This window comes from Rhinatrema bivittatum, chromosome 6, assembly GCF_901001135.1.
Source record: "Rhinatrema bivittatum chromosome 6, aRhiBiv1.1, whole genome shotgun sequence".
NCBI lineage: Eukaryota > Metazoa > Chordata > Amphibia > Gymnophiona > Rhinatrematidae > Rhinatrema > Rhinatrema bivittatum.
The window spans coordinates 328346606-328371483 of NC_042620.1; the positions used below are offsets into that span (position 1 = coordinate 328346606).

Consider the following 24878-nt stretch of genomic DNA (forward strand, 5'->3'; position numbering starts at 1 on the left):
TCCAGGCTGCGGCCCCTGCTTTGGGCCTTGGCCTATGCCCTATGCGAGGCCTGACTTTGAGCCTAGGCCTGAATCAGTTTAAACTGAAACGAACAAATAAGGTTTGTTGAATTCGGGGGGGGGGGGGGGGGGGGAGGGGCCTTAATGAATTGGCCTTATTTGTCACATTATGCAGTTTTGTTTAAACGAATGCACATCCTTAGTTCTTATATGAAATTTCAGTTCTAGATTTAGTCATCACAGTTTATTACTTCAAGCAGCCCTACAGGTGCAGAATTTTGAAGTGGCCATACCTGATGTTTGCTTCAGAGGTTCCTGTTCTCGTCTTATTTCTAGGGTTCTGTTCTTCTATGACCTAACCAGGCCTGGATTTATCAGTAGGCGCACGAAGCCTTTGCCCAGAGAAAGCAGCAAGCTGGCTGAAGCTTTGATGCCTTCCACCTGTACTCAGCAGAGAGTGGACTTCTGCTTCCTCATCCTGCCTCTCCCCTCCCAGGCAGTGTGCAGGAAACATGAGCGGAGGAGGAGAGCCTACAGCAGAGAGAGCAGAGCATGGAAGAGCTACTCTGCTCCCTATCCTGTCATTCAGGAGCAGATAAAGGGGGATAAATGTGCAGGGAATAGAAGGAGCTGAGGCGGGTGGGATAAGAAAAGAGACAGGATGGGTGGGGTGGGTGATTGTCAGGGGCCTGGAAAGAGGGGGTAATGTTGTGTGTGCCTGCATGTGAGAGGAATGGGAGGAGAGGACAGTGTTTGTATGGCTCTGTGTGAGAGAAGGGATTCATGCTGGGAGGGTGTATGCCAGAAAGGGTGGGAGGTTGGAGAGAGGATGCCAAGGGGAGCAGGCCCAGAGCCCCATAGGCTCTCCTGCCTCCTCCCAGTTCAGATATTCTCTTCCTTGATGTCTGATTCTGTGCCCCAGGTCCTGGAACTTTCCTATCTTACAGTGGGTGAGGGCAGCAAAACCCTGAAGTGATCACTGCTCATAAAATAGTTAATTTGCCACATTTTAAAATCTCCTCCCCAGGCTTCAGCTGTCCGTGCTGTATTCTCCCTGTACCTGCATCAGTGTTGCCTGCATGAAGATCTGTCTTCAGCCGTCTGTGCTGTGTTCATGCGGGGGGGGGGGCTGCAATAACGGCCCTGGCTTACCTTAAGCTCATAGTGGTTGGGAGAGGAAGCGCAGGAGCCGGTTTGAAAAATTTCAAACAGAAATAGCCCCGAAATCTCAGTAAGTATGCTGGTTTTAGAGAATGCAGTTGGCAGCTACTTGTTTGTTACTGGTGGAGTTTAAAGTAAGAAATGCAATAGTTGGAGCTCTGTGAGAAAGCCGTTAAGCTACAGCTGCTGTTTTTATGCCACTAAGTGGAGGAGTGAGGCTCAGAGACATTCACAGATCTGCTGTTGCACTTTTTTTCTGGGCCTGGCTGCTGCTTCTTGCTTTCAGCTCAGTCAGAACCAACCTTTAAGACTTTATTTGCAATTACCTGATGTAAGGAGGGGGAGGGAGTTCCCCCTATTTAACCCAATGGCACTCCTTCGGGTGGGGTGAGGGGCATACAACAGAGCTTTTTTTTTTTTGGAGCCCTGAGATTATCGGTCCTAAATCTGGCCACCGGGTGTCGCCACTGCGCAGTGAATGGGACGTCTTCCCCTTAGGTGCTGTGAACACCGCTCCCGGCCTGCCCAGCATCGGAGAAGCCTGATCTGTTGCTCGGTTGCCTCCTCAATGCTTTATAAAAATAAAAAAAGCAATCAGTAAATACAGATTATGATGGCAGATAAGTACTGTAAGGCCCATCTCATCTCCCCTTTTCCTTCCTTTTGAAGTGCCATCAGCCACAAGCTGATCACTCTACAGTTCCCTTCTCCCTGCCCATGCAGCACAGAGAGTGACAGTGAGCAAACGCTGCTTCACCAGGCTCCCTATCAGTAAAGTGAGACGTCTGCTCTGCCTCCGTTGCACGGTTGCCATACACTCGTCACTGCTCCTGTTGTGTGTGCGCTGTGCAGTCAGTTGATGATGTCCTCTCATGAGATCAGGCAGGAATGTGCGGCTTTAAAATCAAATCATCCTGCTGCTGTGTGAATAAGGGAGTCCCCATCCAGAGGGGGTGGTATTTTATACCACAACAGATTTCCAAACTCTTTGATCAAATGGGAGGGGGCCAGATCAGTTGGAGATTTTGATAACTTTATTTGAATCAACATAAGAATTATCCAAAACCAAGGATATGGAGAGCATGCAGGGCCATACAGGTCCTTGCTTCTTGGGCCACCCTTGAAGAAGCCATCTGTGTGACCTCAACAGCTGCTGTACAGCCTCATCTCTGGACGTTTTAATTAGACCAACATCAGCATTATCCCAGCCTACAAACAATCCAGTTTTCTGCAGGACCAGTGTGGCTAATGGAGCTCTGCAATGTGCACCCATCAGCTTCCCAGGCCACCCCCCCCACTGATAGACCAAGACCCTTGCAGGGATGCATTGCACATCAAACAGGCAAAAATTAAGGGGCTATGAATTCAAATTGCTTCTGCCACTGACTGCATGGTATTAACAGCAGCTGCGAGCTTTGGGGTCTGCATCCGTGCGAGCTTGTGTGCCCGTGTGGAAATTTGGGGGATGTACTGCCAGGCTCTTTACTCCAGGGGTGGCTGTGCACAGGGCCGAGATCGCCTTTCCAGTGAAACCAAAAACGTTACGCTCTTTGGCCCAGGAAGCCACAGCAGCAACACACCACGCGTGTGGCAATATAAAAGACAAACACTTTATTGTAGTCATTAGCTCTTAAAATTCAGAATTCTTAGACTTTTCCCCACCCCCCTGGTTTCAGTAGGACCTTTATTCTTTCTGCTCAAAATCCAGTCATAGCATCTCTCATTTAAAAATAAAATTCTTTGCAATAAATAAATATATAAAATAAATATATACACTCTATAAATAAGTTTCATCCTTAGGCACAACATCCAGGCTTAGCATTTTAATAAAACGTCCCCTGCAGCAGGGCGACTCTCCCAGGGCTTGGGTTGGTTTCTTAAATCTCTCTCAGTCTCTATAGCGGCCCCAAGCTTAGCAGCAGCAGCTGTAGCAGTCCTGCGGTGGATTCTCTCCCTACGTTTGCTGTTTCGTTGTTGCTTTTCTCAGCGATCCGTTGCAACGTGCGTTACCCCATTTTTTTTGCACAAACCACCCCGTTACAAACAAACTAAAAATAGGTAAAAACAAACAAAAAAAAAACCGGACTGAAAATGAAAGATTACAGGTAGGGCCCTCCCCCGAAAAAAAAAAAGCACAACAGCCTTTGCCCTTCACTTCAGCCAGGCGGGGGGCCCCCGAGTCCGCCATAAGTGCTTTTTCCTCTGTTACCTGTTCGTTAGAGCGCGCCAGTCAGGAGGCATCACCTGTACTGGAAGAGGTCTCTGTACAGAGCTGGGATTTTAGCAGGGTCCACAGGTCGGGGTAAAAAATGGGTGAACTTCTGGTGCCTCTTAGTCCTGCAGCCTTCTCGCGGGGAGCCGTCCTTGTTCAGCGCCACGTAATACTGCCTCTCGGGGTCCGCGTGCTTGTACAGGGTGGAGGCATAGGTGTTGTACCAGTTTTCCTCAAACTGCTCCCGGAAAACGCACTCCCTGCTCAGCTTCTTCTGCGGAAACGAGACAAAACCGAAGGGGATTAGAACCTGCTTCCTGAAAGGGGGGGGGGGGCTGCTGGCTCGCCTTGTCGCCATGCTGCTGGCCTCAGTTCCCAAGCTGCCCCCTGTTTTTCAGACTCTTTCCCCCAAGTACTGTGCACTGCTCCCTGCTGCACACCCCGGCCTTGCCCCCCTGCCTTATGTTTTGCTTGCCCAGTGCATGCATGCAGCAGTGCCTGGAGACTTTCAGGACAGAGGACATGTAATTAGTCAAAAGGAGAGCGCCTTATTTGAGTCTGAGCAAAGTCTGGTGTCACCTCCTCTCCTCAACTACTTGCCCCTTAGGTAGGGGTAATCAAACAGCTCCACAGCCAGGGGGACAAGCTGAGCCAGGCCTGCTCTTGGCCCACTGCATGCAGGGAAATACAGGCATGTTTTTCTTAGGGAAATCAAAACCATTTTGAATATTAATAGTTTGCTACTCCAAAGTATCTTTGCTTACAGCAGACAAAAATATGGCATAAAGCGAGCAATATATAATCTTATGTAATCAAAACAGGGAGTAAAAGCTAAAAACAAAACACTATAACAAACATAGAATAAAACAGCAACATAAAATATAATTAATACCAAAAATAGATATAGATTAAAAGCAAAAGTTAAATCACCTCAAAAAGCAAACAGCTGTTGAAATAAGCAGGCTTTAGTCAGTTTTTGGAAACCTAGGTAATCCTTTTCCCAAACAGATTGCTAGTGCTAAGCCCTTCCCCAGGTTCGGTCTTCTGGGACGGTGCACATCTACATCTTCAGATTTCATTCTGGATTATACTGAGAGAGAGAGAGTCCTTCAAATACGCAGGGGCCAGCGCCTCTAAGAACTTTAAAAGACAAACAGGAGAATTTTACATGTGGCTCTCCTGCAAACAGGAAACCATCGTAGTTCCATGCATGCAGGGATGCAAAACCAGGACAGTCCTGCGGTAGGGTCACCCTACCCTTCATGTAAAGAACAAGAAGGCTGGCAAGACGGAAATAGTTTTAGTGAAATTTCTAGAACTTTCTGAATCGCTTCAGATGTTTAATAAAATGTTCTGGATTTTGTGAACTCCCTTTCGGCTTTAAAAAAAAAAAAAAAAATTCTAAAAAATGATTGTCTTTAAAAAGGAATGCTGTACAGAAAAGCCAAATCCAAGTTTAATTGTAGATCTACTGTCCTTTCATTTGCCACAGCAGCCCCCATCTGCCTATGGAAGGAGGTAACTGGAACATCTCTCCTGCTGGATAAAGAGTTCAAATAAACACACGTGCGAAAGTCATCAGAACTGAAAACTCAAACTGCTTCTTTACTTTAAAATGTTCACTCAAACACCTTCTCCTGTCCTTATTCAAAAGCTTCCTCCGTGCAGAAAAATCCTACAGCATTTTCCCACCGCTGTACGGAAACGTTGGTATTTTTCTGCATGACAGCTGAAGTCAGCATTTAAATAAGACATGCATCATCATATCAAGCGTGCAAGTGCTTTGTAAGAAGTGATGCCTTGCGCAAAGAATCTTTTCTTGTAGAAACGCTGCCTTGCTCTGCATGTCCCGTAAGGAAAGGCTGTTTATGCAGAGAGAGCTTCCTCCTGCGAGGCGACAGACACAGCAGCTTCAAACGTGCCCAGAGGAGGTGTTACCTGTGCAGGTAACAGGCTGAAAGAACAGATGCTAAAGTGCATATCCTCAGGAAGTGATGTGTGCCTTCCGCAGCCCAGAAAAGGTCTGGTCAGATTGCAAGGCAGGGGTCGTCATCCCACTAATTCTTTATGCACTCCAAACTTACACTTACTTTAGAGACTGTGCCCTGAGTCTAAGGATACAAAGAGTGCAGAAGAGAAATATCTTGTACATCTCGTCTAAAAATGCAGCCATCCTGACAAGACCATAGAAAACTGTGTTTGGTGCAGACACTACTCTGGAGACAGATCCACACATCATCAATTCATTGCTCCCCATTCTGGTCTGATGAAAATCTCCAAACGCGGGATGCACTGGTACTTCCCCCTCCTCCTGAAAATTAAGTTAGGAAGAGATTACCTTTCAGAGGTGCTGGGGGAAAATCAGCACCCCAAAAAAAAAAAAAAATAGAGATGGCTATCCTTTTTGTGAGCTCTGCGCCAACAAGGCAAGGCGTTGGGCTGATGCAGCAGAGCCTGCCCCGATCAGAGACCCGGAGCGGGCTGATGCCACCAGGAGGGGATAGCAGCTGGTCTGCCAAACCAAAGACCTGTTGAGAAGCAGCTTGCAGCCTGTGGGTACATTATCTAGGACCACAGCTTCCTTGCCTTCATGCCCTGCACTATTAAAAGTCTGCCACTCAGTGCAATGAGAGAATAATAGGAAGGATGAGTTTACTGTGCTAATAAGCTGCAGGATCCCATGGAGGGAAGGGAAGGGTTGACTCAGAAGTTACCGCCTGCTCCTTTGGGCTTCCAGTAGTACCATGAGCACTCTCTCCAGCTGGTTTGCTCCCATTTTTAATCTTCCTGCAGTCTAGCCTAGCTGTCGCAGTGCCAGTCTTTTATCATGGGCCATAGACCACAGCTCCCTCTAGAGCCCAGCATGAGCACAGCTTGAGTCTGGCCACTTCTTAAGCTATGGCCAAAAACAGGTTAATGTAAATCAGTTATTTAGTCTCTCCGATAATAAGAGAACTAGGGGGGCACTCCATGAAGTTAGCAAGTAGCTCATTTAAAACAAATCGGAGAAAATCTTTTTTCATTCAACACAAGGTTAAGCTCTTGAATTCATTGCCAGAGGATGTGGTCATGGCAGTTAGTGTAACTGGGTTTAAAAAAGGTTTGCATAAGTTCTTAAAGGAGAAGTCCATAAACTATTAATCAATAGGGAATAGCAGTTTGAGATCTATTTAATGTTTAGGTATTTGCGACTTGGATTGGCCACTGTTGGAAACAGGATGGGCTTGATGGACCCTTGATCTGATCCAGTGTGGCATATCTTCTGTTCTTATGTTCTCCCTGCAGGAAGTGAATGCTGTCTCTGCAGCATTGGCCCAGGGAATATTCAGATACCACATTTCTGCTGTTTATGATATGTGCCAGCTGTGTAAAACCTGAGCTTTGCGAGTCAGGGCTTGGCCTGATATCACATCAACCAACACAAAAATAAACTTAGGGAATTTGAGAACTCAAATGTCGTCATTGATGTAAGCATTGGGGTTATTATCCAAATGGTTTGCAAAGGAAATGTGAAATTCCCTTACTGCATTGCTTCCACCAGACAGGGCAGGATGTTCAGGATGACCAGACACCATACAGATTACGTGGGATCAGAAGGAGCTGGAGACATCCATCTATCCTGACATTACTTGCATCAGATAGGGATTGTTTGAGGAGGAGGAAGGGTACGTGTGAGCCAGGGGCATAGCCAGAACTGAATTTTTTTTTTTTTTTTTGGAGGGGGCCAAAGTTAACATGGGTGGACACTGACTAGCCCCAGTCTAGCCCCTGCCCACCTTACTCCATCTTATGTGGGTTTTCACGGCACTGACCACAAAACCCTTTAAAATTTCTGGTAGATCTCCCATTCCTGTCTCTTCACACTCTCCCTGCCCTGTCTCTGCTGTTTCTCATCCTTCCTTTGTGCTTAATGTAGCTCTCTTATGCAAGGGTTAATCTCTCAAGCTGCTGAAAAGCAATTATGTAAAGAGACTTCCAGCCTTCCTGAGCTTTTAAGAAATGGTCTCAAACTTTTACAGGTCTAGCCCCAAGGGCAGTGCTGTTTCCCTGTTCAAGTTGGGATCCCCTTTAAAAGCTCAAGGGATCATGGACTGCAAGTGATTTCAATGTCTCCAGGCCCTCTAACTCTTGCACCTTTAAGGGGCAGAATCAGATGAGACAAGACCCTGCTCCTAGGGGTAGGAGTCTGTCAAAATGGTTGCTCCACTGGTGTGAGGAACGACAAAATAACAGGAAGCTGTAAAAGTGTTTAGTGAAAAATTGAGATGTTAGATTCTCAAGAAATAGGGCTGAGCCAGAGACTTGAGCTGACTGCTTTATTTGGAACTGGGAGAATTTTAACTTATTCCAACCCTCCACCTCGATTTCCATAGAGAGAGCTGCTGGGCAAGTTCCTCTGGTCTGCCATGCAATTGTGACTCCTACGCTCAAGGGGTCCTCACAACATGCAAAGACCAATAGAGATTTTAATATGAATGCATAAAAGATGGAAAAGAAAAAAAAGATTCAAACTCACCGACCCATATAGCTCTCCTCGCTCATTCATGCCAAGGTAAAGTCCTGAGTCCAACCCGCGGATACTCACGAGCCCTACAGCCAGGCTAATGAACTCCAGAATTCCTAAAGGGGAAAAACAAAAAGGAGGAAATGGGCTGTTAATATTGACAGAGCAAAGCTGCCATGGGTCCGAAAAGGATGCAATCCTATCAGTTCTCCTGTCTCGCAGTGCGTGAAGGAGACCAAAGGTTCCCGCTGTGAATCAATGCCCAGTCCCCCTAGAAAATGGCCACTGAGTTTCCCGCACGTGCTCTGCTTTACCGTTACATTTCCAGCAGAGAGCTTGCGTGTGCTACAGTATTAATCAATTGCTGCCATCCTCAGATATACCGAAAAGCGAGTTGATGTTGGCCATACAGTGCGGGAAATGTCCCTGCTTCAGAGCCACAGCAGCCTTGCATTCTGATGTTTCATTTTTGAGTTTGTTCTGATTAACATTAAAAACGTTTATTGGGTTGAGCTGGGAACTGTCAGGTGCAGAATGTCATCTCTCAGCATTACGTAATACACTGAAGAGATAAAGTAGAAGGCTTATCTAAAAACTATTTGCAGACTCTCTTCAATTTTGGAGACCACATCTCCAGAATAATACTTATTTACTATTGTTATAGACCACTTCCCCAGCTTCAAATATCATATCCAAAATGGTTTACGAGTTAAAATAACCCAAAACAGCCAACAATCACACACATCATCAAATATATCATAAAATGAAAAAGAAAAAATATGCCAAGAGCTTCCACCCCACAAATCGTAGCCTTGCATGCCAAAAACTCCTACCCTAACATTAGCTCAGCCTCAGCACACCCTACCCTTCATATTCACCATCCCATAAATCCCCAGTTTATACCTCAAATCGACCCTTTTTCTGGAAAAATACCATATTCTACAGCCCAGGAACCATCCAAAATTAGGTACCTATCAAAGTTACAGCAAAGAAAACAGCCATGTCTTAACCTTAACATAGAAACATAGAAATGACGGCAGAAGAAGACCAAACGGCCCATCCAGTCTGCCCAGCAAGCTACGCACTTTTTTTTCTCATACTTATCTGTTACTTTTGGCCCTTATTAGTAACTTTTTGGTTCTATTTCCCTTCCATCCCCACCATTGATGTAGAGAGCAGTTCTGGAGCTGCATCTAAGTGAAATATCTAGCTTAATTGGTTAGGGGTAGTAACTGCCGAACCTTGTTTTTCAAAGTCCAGAGGAGGGCAACTAAAATAGTGCAACTCGCTCTGCACCAGAAGTCCTCTGAGGTGAGACTTATGGGCCTACACATGTGAACACTTAGGGACGGTTCTGCCATCAGATAAATTAAGTGATTGCCCAGGGTAGTGTTCCCCCAACCGGTGTGCCCTGAGAAGAGCCGGATGTGTCAAGCTGAGCCTCCGGCAGTCTTGTTGCTTCTTTCCTTCCTGCCAGCAGAGGGGGCCAGAGAGCAGCACCTATCTGCTCCCCTCTCTCAGCTCTCCGTAGTCCTGCCGGACATGCTGTAAGCCGAAAAAGGAGGAAGAAACCGCAGCAGGCAAGGGCTGCTCAGTCTTCTGCCAGCTCCGGGGAGTGAAGAGGCAGGAGGAAGAAGCAACAGCTCAATGGGGGTGGTGGAAGGTGATGATGCCAGAGGGTGGGAAAGAGGGAAGGTGGTGATGACGAGGGCTAGAGGGGCAAGGAAGGTGATAAGCCAGAGATTAGAGGGAAAGACAGAAGGTGATGCCAGGGGAGAGGGAAGAGAAGGTGCTGCTGATGCCAGAAGGGTAGAAAGAGGAAAGATAAGAGAAAGATGTTGCCAGGGGGTGGAGGGTTAAGGAAGGGTGGTAATGATGCTAGGGAGGGACGGTGATAATGCCAGAAAGGTGGACAGAGAGGAGAGGGAAGATTAAAGTGATGGTGCCAGAGAGGTGGAGGGACAAAAGAGAAAAGTGGTGATAATGCCAGAGGCTAAAGAGAGACGGTGGTGGTGATGGCAGTGGGTGAAGGGAGAGAGTTTGGGCAGCGGGGAGGAAAGAAGGTGGTGATGTCAAGTTTGGAAGGAGAGAGTGAAATGTCATATGGGTGGCAAGAGAAGGAAAGTGGAGGTGGTGATGCCAGAAGAGGAGAGGGAGAGAGAAAGAAGGTGGTGGTGATGCCAGAAGAGTGGAGGGAGAGGGAGGGTGATAATGCCAGGGGAAAGGAAAAGAAGGTAATGATACGGGGAGAGGGAAGGGAGGTGTAAGGAACAGGAACGGGAAGAGAAAGTGATTGGGGGGGGGGGGAGGAAAGGGAGAGGGCTATACCAGGGGGTAGAGGGAGGGGAAAGTGTTGAAGCCAGAAGTGGGGGAAGAGAAGATGCTGATGTGCCAGAATGAAGTGAGCCCTGTGTAGGGTGGGAATCCCTGGCCTAGACTGCTGTAACTTGGGGGGGTTAATGACTGAAAACAGCTGCTCTGTGCACTGCCCCAGCCCCAGGCAATGTGCAGGGAGAAGGGGGTGAGAAAAGAAATAACCACTCTGCTCCCTAATCCAGCCCCTCCACTCCTACTCTTCCCGTTGTCTGGAGGCAATAGGAGGGGAGCAGGTGAGACTGGCGTAGACAGCAGAGAAAAGTTCATCTCTTGGCTGCAGAATTCCTTTTTTTTGTTCGTGGTCACTTATTCTGGACTTGGTCCGGCTCTGTGTTCTGCTTGTGGTGACCAAGGTGAGGGGTTCTGCTAGGGGGTACTTTCTGTAGCAGTCCAGCTCGTTCCGTTTCACAAGTAGGAGATGTACTTGCTTTCTAGGGTCTGGTTTAATATCTGCAGTTTTCATTATATGCCGTCATGCCATGTGAGAATCACACCGGTGTATAAGGTTAAACGTAGATAGAGGAAAGGCATAAAAACAGGGGGGATATATAAACAAGACGACATTCAGTGAGCATAACCCAGACTTAAGGGTGAGCTTAAGTTACAGAGTTAGCGAAAAGGTATTGCTGAAAAGCCAGGACGTTAGATCTTGCTTAAATTTCCAAGTCTTTCTGGTAAGGAGTTCCAGAGAATCGGCCCTGCTATTGGTAAGGCTCTGTCTCTTCTTTGTTGTAGGTGGTCGTTTTTTTATAGTTGGAATTTCAAATGAGCCTTTGTCGTGAGATCTCCGTGATGGTGTAGGAATACGGAGATTGAATTTTATTCCAAGTAATTCATTGTTAGGATGAATTATTGGCAGAACTTTGTAGGTTATCCTGAATTGCACAGGGAGCCAACGTGAGCAAATTTTCTTTTACCCTGGCCGCTGTATTTTGAAGAAGTTGGAGAGGTTTAATGTGGTTGGCTGGGAGTCCTAGGAGAAGAGAGTTGCAGTAGTCCCAAGTTAGAGAAATAATGTAAGCGATTGTAAGACCTTCCTCCTTTCATTATATAGTATACATGAAGCAAAGTTTAATATTTGAGAGCTGTCCAATTCTGGATTTTTGCAAACTTGTTCTGGAAGAGATGTTGATGGTGTCGTCATGATTATTGGGTTTAATTATGAAAATGTTGGGCAGGAAGGGGAGGGAGTGTGGGACTGCCTAATGCCCTTCCACGGCCCTGTGTATTCTTGGGGGAGAGAGAGAGAGACAAGATGATAGATATGCAAACCCCTCAGGGGTGTAAATACCGACAAAGGGCAAACCCCTCAGGGGTGTAAATACCGACAAAGGGCAAACCCCTCAGGGGCGTAAATACCGACAAGGGGCAAACGCTCCCCAGGGGAAAGGAGGCTGCAGAAGCAGAGGTCTTGCTACTGAGAGTGGAAGGGGGTAGGCTTAGGACTTAAACACTTCTTCAGGGAGAGGATGGTGAGGGTGGGGCCAAAACAGGGATGGAATTAAAGAAAGCAGGGGATGAGCAAGGGGAAAGGTGAAGTGCCAGCCTTATTTACAAATCAGTTTCAGCTGCTTTAAAGCAGATGATTTTAGGTGGGGTTTGTCGAGATTGCCCTTTGTTTTGCCAGTTTCTTTTGGGGGCACTTAAAGACTTCTGTTAGGTTTAACAATAAATCAGGTACTGTACTTATTAATTACCACTAAGCACAGCTCCCATTCCCTTCCTCCAGCTACAGAAGAACTGCCAAGGTTGTTCACTCTTTCCATGCATTGAACATAAAAACAGAATACGTGCCTGTAATATGCAGAGCGACTCTGCAGTCACCACATATAAAAATTACATACAAGGAACTGCGCAGAAAGACCGCCAAGGTAGCACGAGTGAGCTGTGCTGCTCTCAGCTTATGTTGCTGCTCACAGGTTTCAGATGTGCACCGAGTCACTCATCTTCTTCCACGGTAGGGTTGGTAAGCGCCTTCTTCTCCCTGCACTGGGTCAGCGCCAATTGATGTGGTGGTGGGCACATGGAGGATGAGAGAGTTTTGCTCAGGGTCAGTGTAAAACTCAGGGATGCAAGCTTCAGCGAGCACACATGCCTGGCTGCATTAGAGAAACTCATAAGGGGAAGATGGCCACAGAATGCCCTTCTCAATAGCTGCTAAGAGCTGTCTCCTACACTGACTGCGATTCTCCCAGGACTACAACGATCCCATCCTTTCAGATATGTTGAAGATAGCCGCAGAATACACTTCTCAATAGCTGCTAAGAGCTGTCTCCTACACTGACTGCGATTCTCCCAGGAGTACAACGATCCCATCCTTTCAGATATGTTGAAGATGGCCGCAGAATACACTTCTCAATAGCTGCTAAGAGCTGTCTCCTACACTGACTGCGATTCTCCCAGGAGTACAACGATCCCATCCTTTCAGATATGTTGAAGATGGCCACAGAATGCCCTTCTCAATAGCTGCTAAGAGCTGTCTCCTACACTGACTGCGATTCTCCCAGGAGTACAATGATCCCATCCTTTCAGATATGTTGAAGATGGCTACAGAATGCACTTCTCAGTAGCTGCTGTCTCCTACACTGACTGTGATTCTCCCAGGAGTACAATGATCCCATCCTTTCAGATATGTTGAAGATGGCTACAGAATGCACTTCTCAATAGCTGCTAAGAGCCGTCTCCTACACTGAGTGCGATTCTCCCAAGAGTGCAACGATCCCATCCTTTCAGATATAAAAAAAAGCCTGCAACTAACACTTCGCCCATCTAACATTCCTCCACCATTTGAAATTGCTTTATTTGATTCACCAAAACTTCAAATATGCCTCATTTACTGTCCTCCAGGAGCACTCGATAAAAACTGCTCATCTCTAATTGAATATATTATGAACATCTCCCTCAACAAACCCATAATCATACTTGGTGACTTCAACATACATTTCAACTTACCAACTCACTCAAACATCTGCCAAACTATCATGGATGCACTCTCAACTCTATATCTAGAACAAATAGTCCAATCTCCAACTCATAAAGCAGGCCACACAATTGACCTCATTTTTGTCAACACTGAAATCTGGAAATCATTCTCTACCCACACCACAGAGATACCCCTGGTCCGACCACCATCTAATCCAAGCTAACTTACATACCAACCTCAACATTAAACCTCCTCAAATCACCCCAAACAAAATATCCTACCATCCACCATTCAACATAGAACTTTTACAAAAAAAATCTTCAATCCGAATTAAACATCAATCTAACTCCGAGAACGCTACCTCATCATGGCTAAACATCACAAAACAAGTTGCAGACAACATCAATCCCATTATTACAAAGACTAAACAACCCAAACACAACAACCAATGGTATAACGAAAATATCAGAACTGCCAAACGCATACTCAGAAAAAAAGAGAGAATGGAGAAAAAACAAAAATACTACCACACTAAATAATTATCGGAACAACTTAGCTCAATATAAAAATATCAACAATGCGAAAAAGGAATTCTTCTCCAACAAAATCTCCAAATTTCATCATAACCCCAGAATGTTATTCACAATAGTTCAGAAACTTACCAAAACCATCCAAGAGTCTTCATGCACCAAACATGGAAGCGATGCCTTTGCTGATTCCTTCAACAAAATATCTCATCTAATCCAATTCAACATAACCAACAACAAACAGAACACCAAACTTAACAACAAGATAACCTCATCATGGTCAAACTTTGACACTGCCTCCACCACTGAAATTCAATCTATAATAAATAAAATGAACCCCGCCAGCCATCCATTAGACAACATCCCAATAACAACCCTCAAATCAATTGAACCTACCATATCAAAAACCATCACCAAAATTGTCAATTTATCACTGATCGAAGGCAACTACCCCAAATGCCTCAAATCTGCTGTCATCAAACCAATCCTTAAAAAGAACAACCTAGATCCGGAAATCCTTTCCAACTACCATCCCATATCAAACCTTTCGTTCATAGCCAAAACCATTGAAAAAGTCGTACACACTCAACCAAATGACTATCTGGAGACAAACAGCATCCTACCTCCATCCCAATATGGTTTTAGAAAAAACCTAAACACAGAATCTCTCCTCATCTCCCTAAATGACATAAGAGGCTTTGACAAAGGTGAAAAATACTTGCTCATTCTTCTTGACCTTTCAGCTGCCTTCGACACAGTGAACCACAATATACTATTGGAGCTACTATCCCAAATTGGTTTAACTGGCAATACCTTATGTTGGTTTTCTTCCTATTTATCTGATTGAATATACCAAGTATTAATCAACAACAACCTATCAAATAATCAACCTCAACACCAAAGTCCCTCAAGGATCAGCTTTATCAGCCACCCTTTTCAACATATACCTTCTCCCCATCTGCCAACTACTAAAATAATATGAAATCACACACTTCCTCTACGCTGATGACATTCAGCTCCTCATTCCCATACAAAATTTGATTGAAGACATCTACAAGAAAACCTCAGAACTACTTATCTCAATCAAACATCTCCTAAATTCCCTGAAATTCATAATCAACTTTGACAAAACTGAAATAATACTCATGGATAAAAAACCCAATCCAACTCCACCACCCCTGACAATACTTGACAAACAAATGATAACTATACTCCCTACCACCCACACCAGGAACCTCTGAGTTATCATTGATAAAAAACTTTCTTTCAAGAACCACATAGCAAATAAAACTAAAGGAGGATACCACAGACTCCTAACCCTAAAACACCTGAAACCATTTCTCAACCCCTAAGAATTCAGAACTGTACTTCAACTTCTTATCTTCTCCACCTTCGACTATTGCAACTCCTTACTAATTGGAATACCTTTTTCATCCCTCAAACCACTCCAAATATTGCAGAACTCAGCCGCCAGAGTCCTAACTGGAACAAAAAGAAGTGAACACAACACCAATATTGACCTCACTTCACTGGCTCCCTATTACTGCACGTATTGCTTACAAATCAATGACCATAATCCACAAAATTCTAAACAATGATCATCAAGGTCTTAACACCCTAAACATAATCCCTCAAAATCCTCCAAGAAACCTACTCTCTAATAACTCAGGTTACCTAAACATTCCCCCTATCAAAGATGCGCATCTGGCAACCACAAGAGAAAGCCTTTTCAATTGCCCCACCTAAATTTTGGAACACCCTACCTAAATTCCTGAGAACCCAACACGACCTAAAAACACTAATGTTCCGCAAATTCTACACTGACCCTCAGACATCTGATCATTCCAACTCTCAGTTATAAACCTCTTAATACATTCTCTTCACCCTGAACTGCATACCCTCCTCATCCAACCTAATAATGCTCTCTGGACTTGATATGCTTATTTCTGATATTGTTCACATTGTTTTTTCTGATACACAACTGCTAAGAAAAAAATGTATATTTTTGTAAACCGTTATGATGGCTCTACCGAATGACAGTATATAAAATTCAACAAATAAATAAAAATAAATATGTTGAAGATGGCCACAGAATGCCCTTCTCAATAGCCGTAAAGAGCTGTCGCCTACACTGACTGCGATTCTCCCAGGAGTACAACGATCCCATCCTTTCAGATATGTTGAAGATGGCCACAGAATGCCCTTCCCAATGGCTGCTAAGAGCTGTCTCCTACACTGACTGCGATTCTCCCAGGAGTACAACGATCCCATCCTTTCAGATATGTTGAAGATGGCCACAGAATGCCCTTCTCAATGGCTGCTAAGAGCTGTCTCCTACACTGACTGCGATTCTCCCAGGAGTACAACGATCCCATCCTTTCAAATATGTTGAAGATGGCCACAGAATGCCCTTCTCAATGGCTGCTAAGAGCTGTCTCCTACACTGACTGCGATTCTCCCAGGAGTACAACGATCCCATCCTTTCAAATATGTTGAAGATGGCCACAGAATGCCCTTCTCAATGGCTGCTAAGAGCTGTCTCCTACACTGACTGCGATTCTCCCAGGAGTACAACGATCCCATCCTTTCAGATATGTTGAAGATGGCCACAGAATGCTCTTCTCAATAGCTGCTAAGAGCTGTCTCCTACACTGACTGCGATTCTCCCAGGAGTACAACGATCCCATCCTTTCAGATATGTTGAAGATGGCCACAGAATGCTCTTCTCAATAGCTGCTAAGAGCTGTCTCCTACACTGACTGTGATTCTCCCAGGAGTACAACGATCCCATCCTTTCAGATATGTTGAAGATGGCCACAGAATGCCCTTCTCAATGGCTGCTAAGAGCTGTCTCCTACACTGACTGCGATTCTCCCAGGAGTACAACGATCCCATCCTTTCAGATATGTTGAAGATGGCCACAGAATGCCCTTCTCAATGGCTGCTAAGAGCTGTCTCCTACACTGACTGCGATTCTCCCAGGAGTACAACGATCCCATCCTTTCAGATATGTTGAAGATGGCCACAGAATGCTCTTCTCAATAGCTGCTAAGAGCTGTCTCCTACACTGACTGCGATTCTCCCAGGAGTACAACGATCCCATCCTTTCAGATATGTTGAAGATGGCCACAGAATGCCCTTCTCAATGGCTGCTAAGAGCTGTCTCCTACACTGACTGCGATTCTCCCAGGACTACAACGATCCCATCCTTTCAGATATGCTGAAGATGGCCACAGAATGCCCTTCTCAATGGCTGCTAAGAGCTGTCTCCTACACTGACTGCGATTCTCCCAGGAGTACAACGATCCCATCCTTTCAAATATGTTGAAGATGGCCACAGAATGCCCTTCTCAATGGCTGCTAAGAGCTGTCTCCTACACTGACTGCGATTCTCCCAGGACTACAACGATCCCATCCTTTCAGATATGTTGAAGATGGCCACAGAATGCCCTTCTCAATGGCTGCTAAGAGCTGTCTCCTACACTGACTGCGATTCTCCCAGGACTACAACGATCCCATCCTTTCAGATATGTTGAAGATGGCCACAGAATGCCCTTCTCAATGGCTGCTAAGAGCTGTCTCCTACACTGACTGCGATTCTCCCAGGACTACAACGATCCCATCCTTTCAGATATGTTGGAGGGGACGGGGGGAGAATTCCATTCACAACAGTGCAGAAATAAGAGGCAGAGTCCTGCTCACCCTGAAGACCTGAGCAGTGGGTTCGAACCTGCCAAGAAGACCCTTCAAGCCAAGGACTGGGGGGAGGCAGTTCCTTCAAAACTCTGCCTGGCGGTTGCATTACAATGACGTATTGGAGCATTTTGGCTTTTGTCCCCACAACTAATCAAGTAACATTTTTTTCGTCTTTGTTCCGTATTTAAGCAGAGTGGAGCAGCACTAAACAGTCCGGTTTGCCATTTTCCAGCATTGATGATGTAAGTAAAACCAAATGAATGGCAAGAGTTAAGTAACAGCAGCCCCATAAATAGACTGGGGCTCAGAGAGGAGAGGGACTGATGCCCTAAGGCAGGCCTGAAGAGCCACAAACAGATCGGAGTAACTATTTGAAATGACTGGTGCTGCTGCTGCCGACTTAACTATTGCTTTCTTCTGGAAAGGTTGTCCTGAGACTTCCCATTGGCAGTCTGCATTAGCCGAATTGGCTTTGATATGCGCCGGGATAAACCTGAAGTAAACCATGCCATTTGGGAAAGGTACTGGACCGGGAGGAGCCGCATCTCTTAGTGATATTGGAGGATACTGACTTGTAAGAGGCTTATTAATATTGTACCAGTTACTGAGCCTTGCTTATCTGTGCCTCCAATACTTGTGTTTTGTTATTTTTTGAGCTGTGTGGTTTCTCTAATTAAAATGTTTAAGAGCGAGCCATAAATGGGCCTGGTTTTCTGCAGATCTACAAAGAATATGCATGAGAGAGGAGTGCATGCCCTGCCTCCACTGCATGCAAGTCTAATCTCATGCCTGTTCATTGTGGCTATGCTGAGAAGCAGGCCTGTCTGTGGCTCTCCAGGGCCGGCACTTCTATGGCAGAAGTAGCCAATTCCTGTCCTCGAGGGGCACAAAGCAGCCAGGCTTTCAGGATATCCACAAGGAATATACATGAGAGAGAGGGGTGCATGCAATGGTGACGGTGCATGCACATCTGGCCAAATTTAGCTTCCTTTACCAACTCTGCTCCTGAAAAAGTGGGTGGAGCCGTATCAGAGCAGAACGAGAGCAGCCGTCTGTGTTTGTTAAACTCGGAAAGAGTTATTTAATGGTTATCAAAAGAAATATCTGCTGGGGTGTGCACAGGACATTTCTCTGTTGGGAGGGGGGTTGATTTGTTTTTCCATTTCATTTGCTGTTTGTTTTGGGGGGGGGTGTTCACGTATTAAAAAATAAAAAAATGAAAATGGGGCACCCCCCCAAGAAAAATCTTGGTCAGCCGCCGCCATTCTGAGCTGCTAAGAGCTGCCTCCTACATTGCAGACGGGGGTACAGGGAGTCCGGGGCTGGGAGACAGTGAAAGGGGTAGCACAGGTGGCTTTAGAGGAAGGCACGGGTTTTGGTGGACGAGGCGGGTGGGAGCAGTAGCAGAGGGGACAGAAATGAAACGCAAAACAACATTTTGCTTGTTTTTCTCTTTTTGTTCTCATTAAAATGCCCCGTTTCATTGCAGATGACAGCGCCTTCCTATTCTCTGCCTCTTCTGTGACGTTTTCTCTCTTGTGTTCTAGCAGGGATTCCCAGAAGCTTAAAAAGGTTCCCAGTTATGTCCGATTTGCTATCTCGGGGAGCCTCTCTTCCAAAGGGTTCCCCCCCCCTGTTCGCTCTCTGCTGCGTGGCGCACTGCAGAATTTATCCTGCAGCCAGAGACTGAAAAGGCAGCACGGAAGGAGAAGAAACAGTGCGCCTCTCATCCAGATCTCCCGTCCAATGAGGGGCAGTCAGGTGCGCTGCCAGCACACGTCCCCCCCACTTTCTGCTCCCCAGAAAGGTAAGCAAAAGCCTCTCTGCGCAGCAGCTGGAAAGGGACGAGTGGCAGGGCCTTGGCAGTGATGCTAACGAGGATTGGCTGTGCACAGGCTCGGGGTGAAATGTAAGTGCTCCCGGGGGTTTCTTATAGAAACAGAGAACGTGACGGCTATTCAGGACCATTAAGGCCTATTTCCTCGCTTTAGTAATAAAACAGAGCTCACTCGGGTACCAAAACTCTTAATTAGGATTTCATTATTCCAGTAAGCTGGACAAAGCAGCATCATTTACAGGTTTCTCCTATTGACAGATAACTTAGAGTCTCTGTTATTTCACCTGTTATTCTGCCTTTCCATGGTGGCCTGCAAACGCTCTACCAGGGCAAGGGGGGGTGATACTGTTGTCTATCTCCTGACCACCTCCTCTGGGTTGTGGTCATCTCTAACTGGGAAACCTGTGCGTTCTCACAAGCCTAATCTTCGGAGCTTCTCTGCAGCAAACCAAGAAAACGGACTGAAGTGCACATAATATATGTGCTGCAAGCCCTGAACCGTACTGCATGCCTCCTACCCATTCCTAAGAAGACGGCGTCCAGGAACGTCCTGAGGTACAGTGCGTCACGTCTTCAGAATAGGATGTTTTCTAAAAGTATCCGTGTGTATGGTCTGTGCCTACAAAAACCCTTCCCTAGTACGGACATTAGGAGGGATGCTTTTTGAGAAAAAAAAAACTAAATATATGCGTGGAAAAATGCAGGGCAACCTAATCAACAACAGGGACTGATTTTGTATATTATTATATCCTAGTTTATTCCTTATTTTTTATGAATGATTCTACAGTGGAAGTACAGAGTTTCTGTGTCTGTTCTGATTATATGTAGGGACCTTCATGCTCAGTTTTTATTTTTTTTCCTGGGAATTTCAATGTTATAACAAAAAAAAAACCTAGTGGAAAAATGACTTTGTGGTAACAAACAGGAGAGAGAAATCCGTGGGAAAGTCATTTTTCCACTGATTTTTTTTGTTATAACATTGAAATTCCCAGAAAAAAAAAAAGCAAAACTGCCGAGGAAGGTCCCTAACTCTGTGAAAGGATCGTGTCCTGCAGTGCGTTGAATGTCGCGCCTCGAATTCTTACTGAAGGCTCCGCACACTCCCACCCTTTTCTTAATACCATCACAAGTGATGAGGGTCCCTTCCCACACAGTCCATAGATGTCTTATATTTTCCCAGTTTGTAAACTCGTGATGTGGAGATGATCAATCTATTTGTCAAAAGACAAATAGATTGATCTCCCCCCTCCCTGTTATTTGTAATTTCCTCTTCCGCCTTTCCAATGTTGATTGTGAACCGGCATGATATGTCCTATGAATGTCGGTATATTTTAAAAGCATTTAAATAAATAAATAAATAAGTTAATCATATTGATGTGAAAGCTGAGGGAAAAATGTGGGACTCAGAAGTAGCCATGATGTCTTGTCACATCCTAGAAATTTGTCTTCTGCAGTACTAGACCTAGTAATGACTCGTTTGTTTCTGCCTGCAGAATTTAGGAACATAAGAACATGCCAAGCTGGGTCAGTCCAAGGGTCCATCAAGCCCAGCCTCCTGTTTCCAACAGTGGCCAATCCAGGCCACAAGAACCTGGCAAGTACCCAAAAACTAAGTCTATTCCATGTTACCGTTGCTAGTAATCCTTTTTTAAACACAGCTATATGTTGCTAGTAATCCTTTTTTGAACCCACCTACACTAACTGCACTAACCACATCCTCTGGCAACAAATTCCAGAGTTTAATTGTGCGTTGAGTGAAAGAACTTTCTCCCATTAGTTTTAAAATGTGCCCCATGCTAACTTCATGGAGTGCCCCCTAGACTTTCTAGTATCTGAAAGAGTAAATAACCAAATATACATGTGCGTGGAATTCTAATATAAAAACCGTACCCGTAAGACTGGACTTCAGATACTTCTGCTTCTTGAGTACAAATATTGTGTCTGCTCTGCCAGTAAACCACTCTATAGGCTCTCGGCTATGCTTAATCTTCCTCCAATTCTGTCAGAGCATCAGGATTACATCCCAGCTCGCTGGAGCCTGGGCCTTCAGTTACAAGAAATAACTCTTTATTATACACGGCTTCAAGAAAATGTTGAAAGAGAAATCCATGCTGCTTGGCATTTCACATCTGGATACTGGCTGCTAAAACCCTTGTTGAAAACCAGCCCTCCAAGTTATGGAAAACGTTCGCGGAACAACTTATTCTTGCTTCTTGATCCTTAAAAGTAAAACTAAGTGTTCGCTAAACTTGTGCTACTACAATTTAAAAATTTGTGATTTTTTTTAAATCTTAGGGCACACAAAGCACACGGGTGGGAAAAGTTAGAATACCTTAGCAGACCGGTACAATTATTTTATAAAGCGCTATCTTTAAGGAAAAGTGAAAGAAGAAAGCAGAGGAGGCAAGGAAAACATGGGGAGGAAAAGGGAAGGGGGGTGGGTGCTGGGGTCCAAATATGGAGGAGAGGCAGAATCTAGTCCTGGGGATTGGAAGGTCGGGCTGGAGAAGAGATGGCTGAGGGCAGATATCATAGAGGTCTAAATAATGACTGGAATGGAACGAGTAAATGTTAATCAGTTGTTTACGCTTTCCAAAAGTAAAAAGACCAGGGGACTCACAATATAAGTAATACATTTAAAACTAATATAATATTTTTTTTACTCAATGCATAATTAAGCTCTGGAATTAATTGCCAGGGGATGTGGTTAGGGAAGTTAGTGTAAACTGGGTTTAAAAAAGGTTTTGACATGTTCCCAGAGGGGGAAGTCCATAAACTGCTCTTAATCAAATTGATTTAGGGAATAGCCACTGCTTATTAGTAGCATAGGATTTATTTACTGTTTGGGTATTTGCCAGGTACTTATATCATGGATTGACCATTGTTTGACACAGGATGCTGGACTTGATCTCATCCAGTGTGGCAACTTTTATATTAAAAAAACATTAATTACAAAATAGAAGTGTATTTACTAAACTACTAATAGTTTGCATTCATACACTGCTTTTTATTTAAACAGGATTATTTATCCTTGTAAAATAATTGTAAAATATTCATGCAGCCAGCTCTTGCGTAGGTTTCCTTGCACCCATGTCTGCCACCTGCCTTAAAAAAAGGCCACAGCTTCCATGGAAGCTGGGTGGCAAGAAGGCACAATCCTATAATTATTGTTACTGCAGATTGAGAGGCACAGGGAGACAACGGGCCTGATGCACTAACCCCCCCCCCCCCCCCCCCCCCCCGACAACGAATGGGGCAAAAAACCTTGGTGCATTGGTGTGAAAATGTTAAGGTCAGACCGGGGGGGATGTTTTAACCTCCAATCCCAGGCTCCCTCCTGACCTGCTGTTAGTCCACGTCTAAGGGCAGAGGGAAAGGTCATTTTCTTGCCCAGTTTTGCGAGGTTAAACTCCTTTCCTCGGGTCTTAAGCCTTCTGCCTGCCGAAGAGAGGGCTCAGTCCCCCCCCCCCCCCCCTTGTGCCAGTGCCCTCTGCCTGGGGACGTTTCCTAAACCTTTCCTTTGGGTAAAGCCTTTGTGCCCCCTGTTTGCAGCCACCTGGGCCGGCAGCTTTCCTGGCGCTGCCGAGGGGGGCGATCAGCTGGGCGAGTGGCACCGACGGCGCAGCGGAGGGAAACCACCTGGGAGGAAGAAGAGAGAGAGGAGAAGACCGCGGGTTTCACTCCCGGGAGGGGGAGTGAGGGCATCATCTGCCCCCTCCCTGCATTTTAATGACTCTTTTTTTTTGTAACATTCTGTGATTTTTGCTTTGGATATTCCTAGTTTGGGTTTATTCCCTCCCCCCTATAAATGTTCCCAGGGCAGTCGAGCTTCGAGTTAAGCTCCAGGAGCAGAAGTGCAGGCAGGAAGGACCCGGATTGCAGATGTGCAGTCCCCGTCCGTCCGTCCCCCTTTGCAAGAACCAAACCCACCGTCCCTGCTGTCGGAGCGACCTTTGCTAACGTTTCTTCTCCGCTCTCCTTAGCCAAACGCCATCCCCTCCGGCCGGGAAGGCCCCGACCCCGAGCAGGGCTCCCGCACGTGCTGAGGGGGAGCCCCGACCCCGAGCAGGGCTCCCGCACGTGCTGAGGGGGAGCCCCGAGCAGGGCTCCCGCACGTGCTGAGGGGGAGCCCCGACCCCGAGCAGGGCTCCGGTACGTGCTGGGGGAGCCCCGAGCAGGGCTCCCGCACGTGCTGCGGGGGAGCCCCGACCCCGAGCAGGGCTCCGGTACGTGCTGGGGGAGCCCCGAGCAGGGCTCCCGCACGTGCTGAGGGGGAGCCCCGACCCCGAGCACGGCTCCCGCACGTGCTGAGGGGGGGCCCCGACCCCGAGCAGGGCTCCGGCACGTGCACGTGCTGAGGGGGAGCCCCGACCCCGAGCAGGGCTCCGGCACGTGCAGGGGGGGAGCCCCGACCCCGAGCAGGGCTCCGGCACGTGCTGAGGGGGAGCCCCGACCCCGAGCAGGGCTCCCGCACGTGCTGAGGGGGAGCCCCGACCCCGAGCAGGGCTCTGGCACGTGCTGAGGGGGAGCCCCGACCCCGAGCAGGGCTCCGGCACGTGCTGAGGGGGAGCCCCGACCCCGAGCAGGGCTCCCGCACGTGCTGGGGGGGGGGGAGGGGGAGGCCGCGCCTCACTCACCCAAGCTGCTGTGGTCCTGCCGCGTGCCGTGCACGGTGCCGTCGGGGAAGATCTCCAGGTGGAAGCCCGTCCTGCAGTAAAGCTGCCGCCGCCTCAGGATGCCCTTCAGGTGGGCGAAGTCGGTGGGCGAGCCCCGCTGCAGCCTGCCCTCGATCTGCCCCAGCCGCTCGCTCAGGAAGCCCGGGGCCTCGGCCGCCTGCCCCAGGGCGGCGGAGAAGCCCTGCAGGTCCCCGTCCAGGGCCCCCGGGAAGAAGCCGCCCAGCTCGGCCATGGCTGTGGGGGGGGGGGGGGCCCCGCACTCACGGCGCCGCCTTCCTCCGCTGCTGCTGCCGCCGCCGCTCGCCTTGCATCGCTGCATGTGCCCGGCTGCCGCGTGCGGACGGCGCCTTATATACGGCCCCGCGCCCCGGGCGTCTGCCATCTTCCGCATTTGAATATAAGCCACACCTCGCTGGCAGCCTCCTCGCTGTGGCTTCCCGTGCATTTTTTTTTGTGAGAAAAATCTTCACTCCCTTTTATTTTGGGGGGGGGGGGGATAGGAAAAAGCAAGCCTGAAGCGTGAGAGCCTCTGGCAGGTTCTTGCAGAAGTCCGAGTGCTGCAGCCATCCTGGTACCGATCCCTCGGCTCCCTCCCCGCTCAGCAGACGGTTACTTGCTGGCCCCGTCCAGCTCAGTCTCGCCTGGATTAGAAGTGGGGAGGGAGGAAATCACATTGAGGGCGCTTTAGAAACCACTGTGGCTGCAGAATTGCTCTTTTTTTTAAATGCACCCCGCAAGTCATCTCGTGAAAGTGCCGCGGTGGCCTCTCTCCCACCTCGTGCAGGCTGCAAACAGGTGCCTCCTAGCACGGTGCCCCGACACAGCACGGTGCCCCGACACAGCACGGTGCCCCCTAGCACGGTGCCCCGACACAGCACGGTGCCCCGACACAGCACGGTGCCCCCTAGCACGGTGCCCCGACACAGCACGGTGCCCCCTAGCACGGTGCCCCGACACAGCACGGTG

The 24878-nt window shown here is 47.2% G+C and overlaps 1 protein-coding gene across 3 annotated transcripts; it reads right to left on the bottom strand.

Moving 5' to 3' along the window:
* Positions 1 to 2751: 2751 nt before the first annotated feature.
* On the bottom strand, positions 2752 to 24390 carry FGF16 (fibroblast growth factor 16). 3 transcript variants are annotated; one of them, XR_003857573.1, is made up of 4 exons: positions 23874 to 24369; positions 7890 to 7993; positions 4304 to 4513; positions 3515 to 3647 (listed from the first exon to the last, which is right to left on the bottom strand). XR_003857573.1 is itself a non-coding variant. In XM_029607655.1 (3 exons), exons 1-3 carry the CDS (start codon positions 24301 to 24303, stop codon positions 3402 to 3404), a joined length of 780 nt encoding a protein of 259 aa, XP_029463515.1. In that variant the 5' UTR covers positions 24304 to 24309; the 3' UTR covers positions 2752 to 3401. The 3 variants fall into 3 exon arrangements, 2 of the variants coding, with proteins under 2 accessions (XP_029463515.1, XP_029463516.1); XM_029607655.1 differs by lacking the exon at positions 4304 to 4513 and having other exon boundaries at positions 2752 to 3647; positions 23874 to 24309; XM_029607656.1 differs by lacking the exons at positions 3515 to 3647; positions 4304 to 4513 and adding an exon at positions 4521 to 5684 and having other exon boundaries at positions 23874 to 24390.
* Positions 24391 to 24878: the final 488 nt, after the last annotated feature.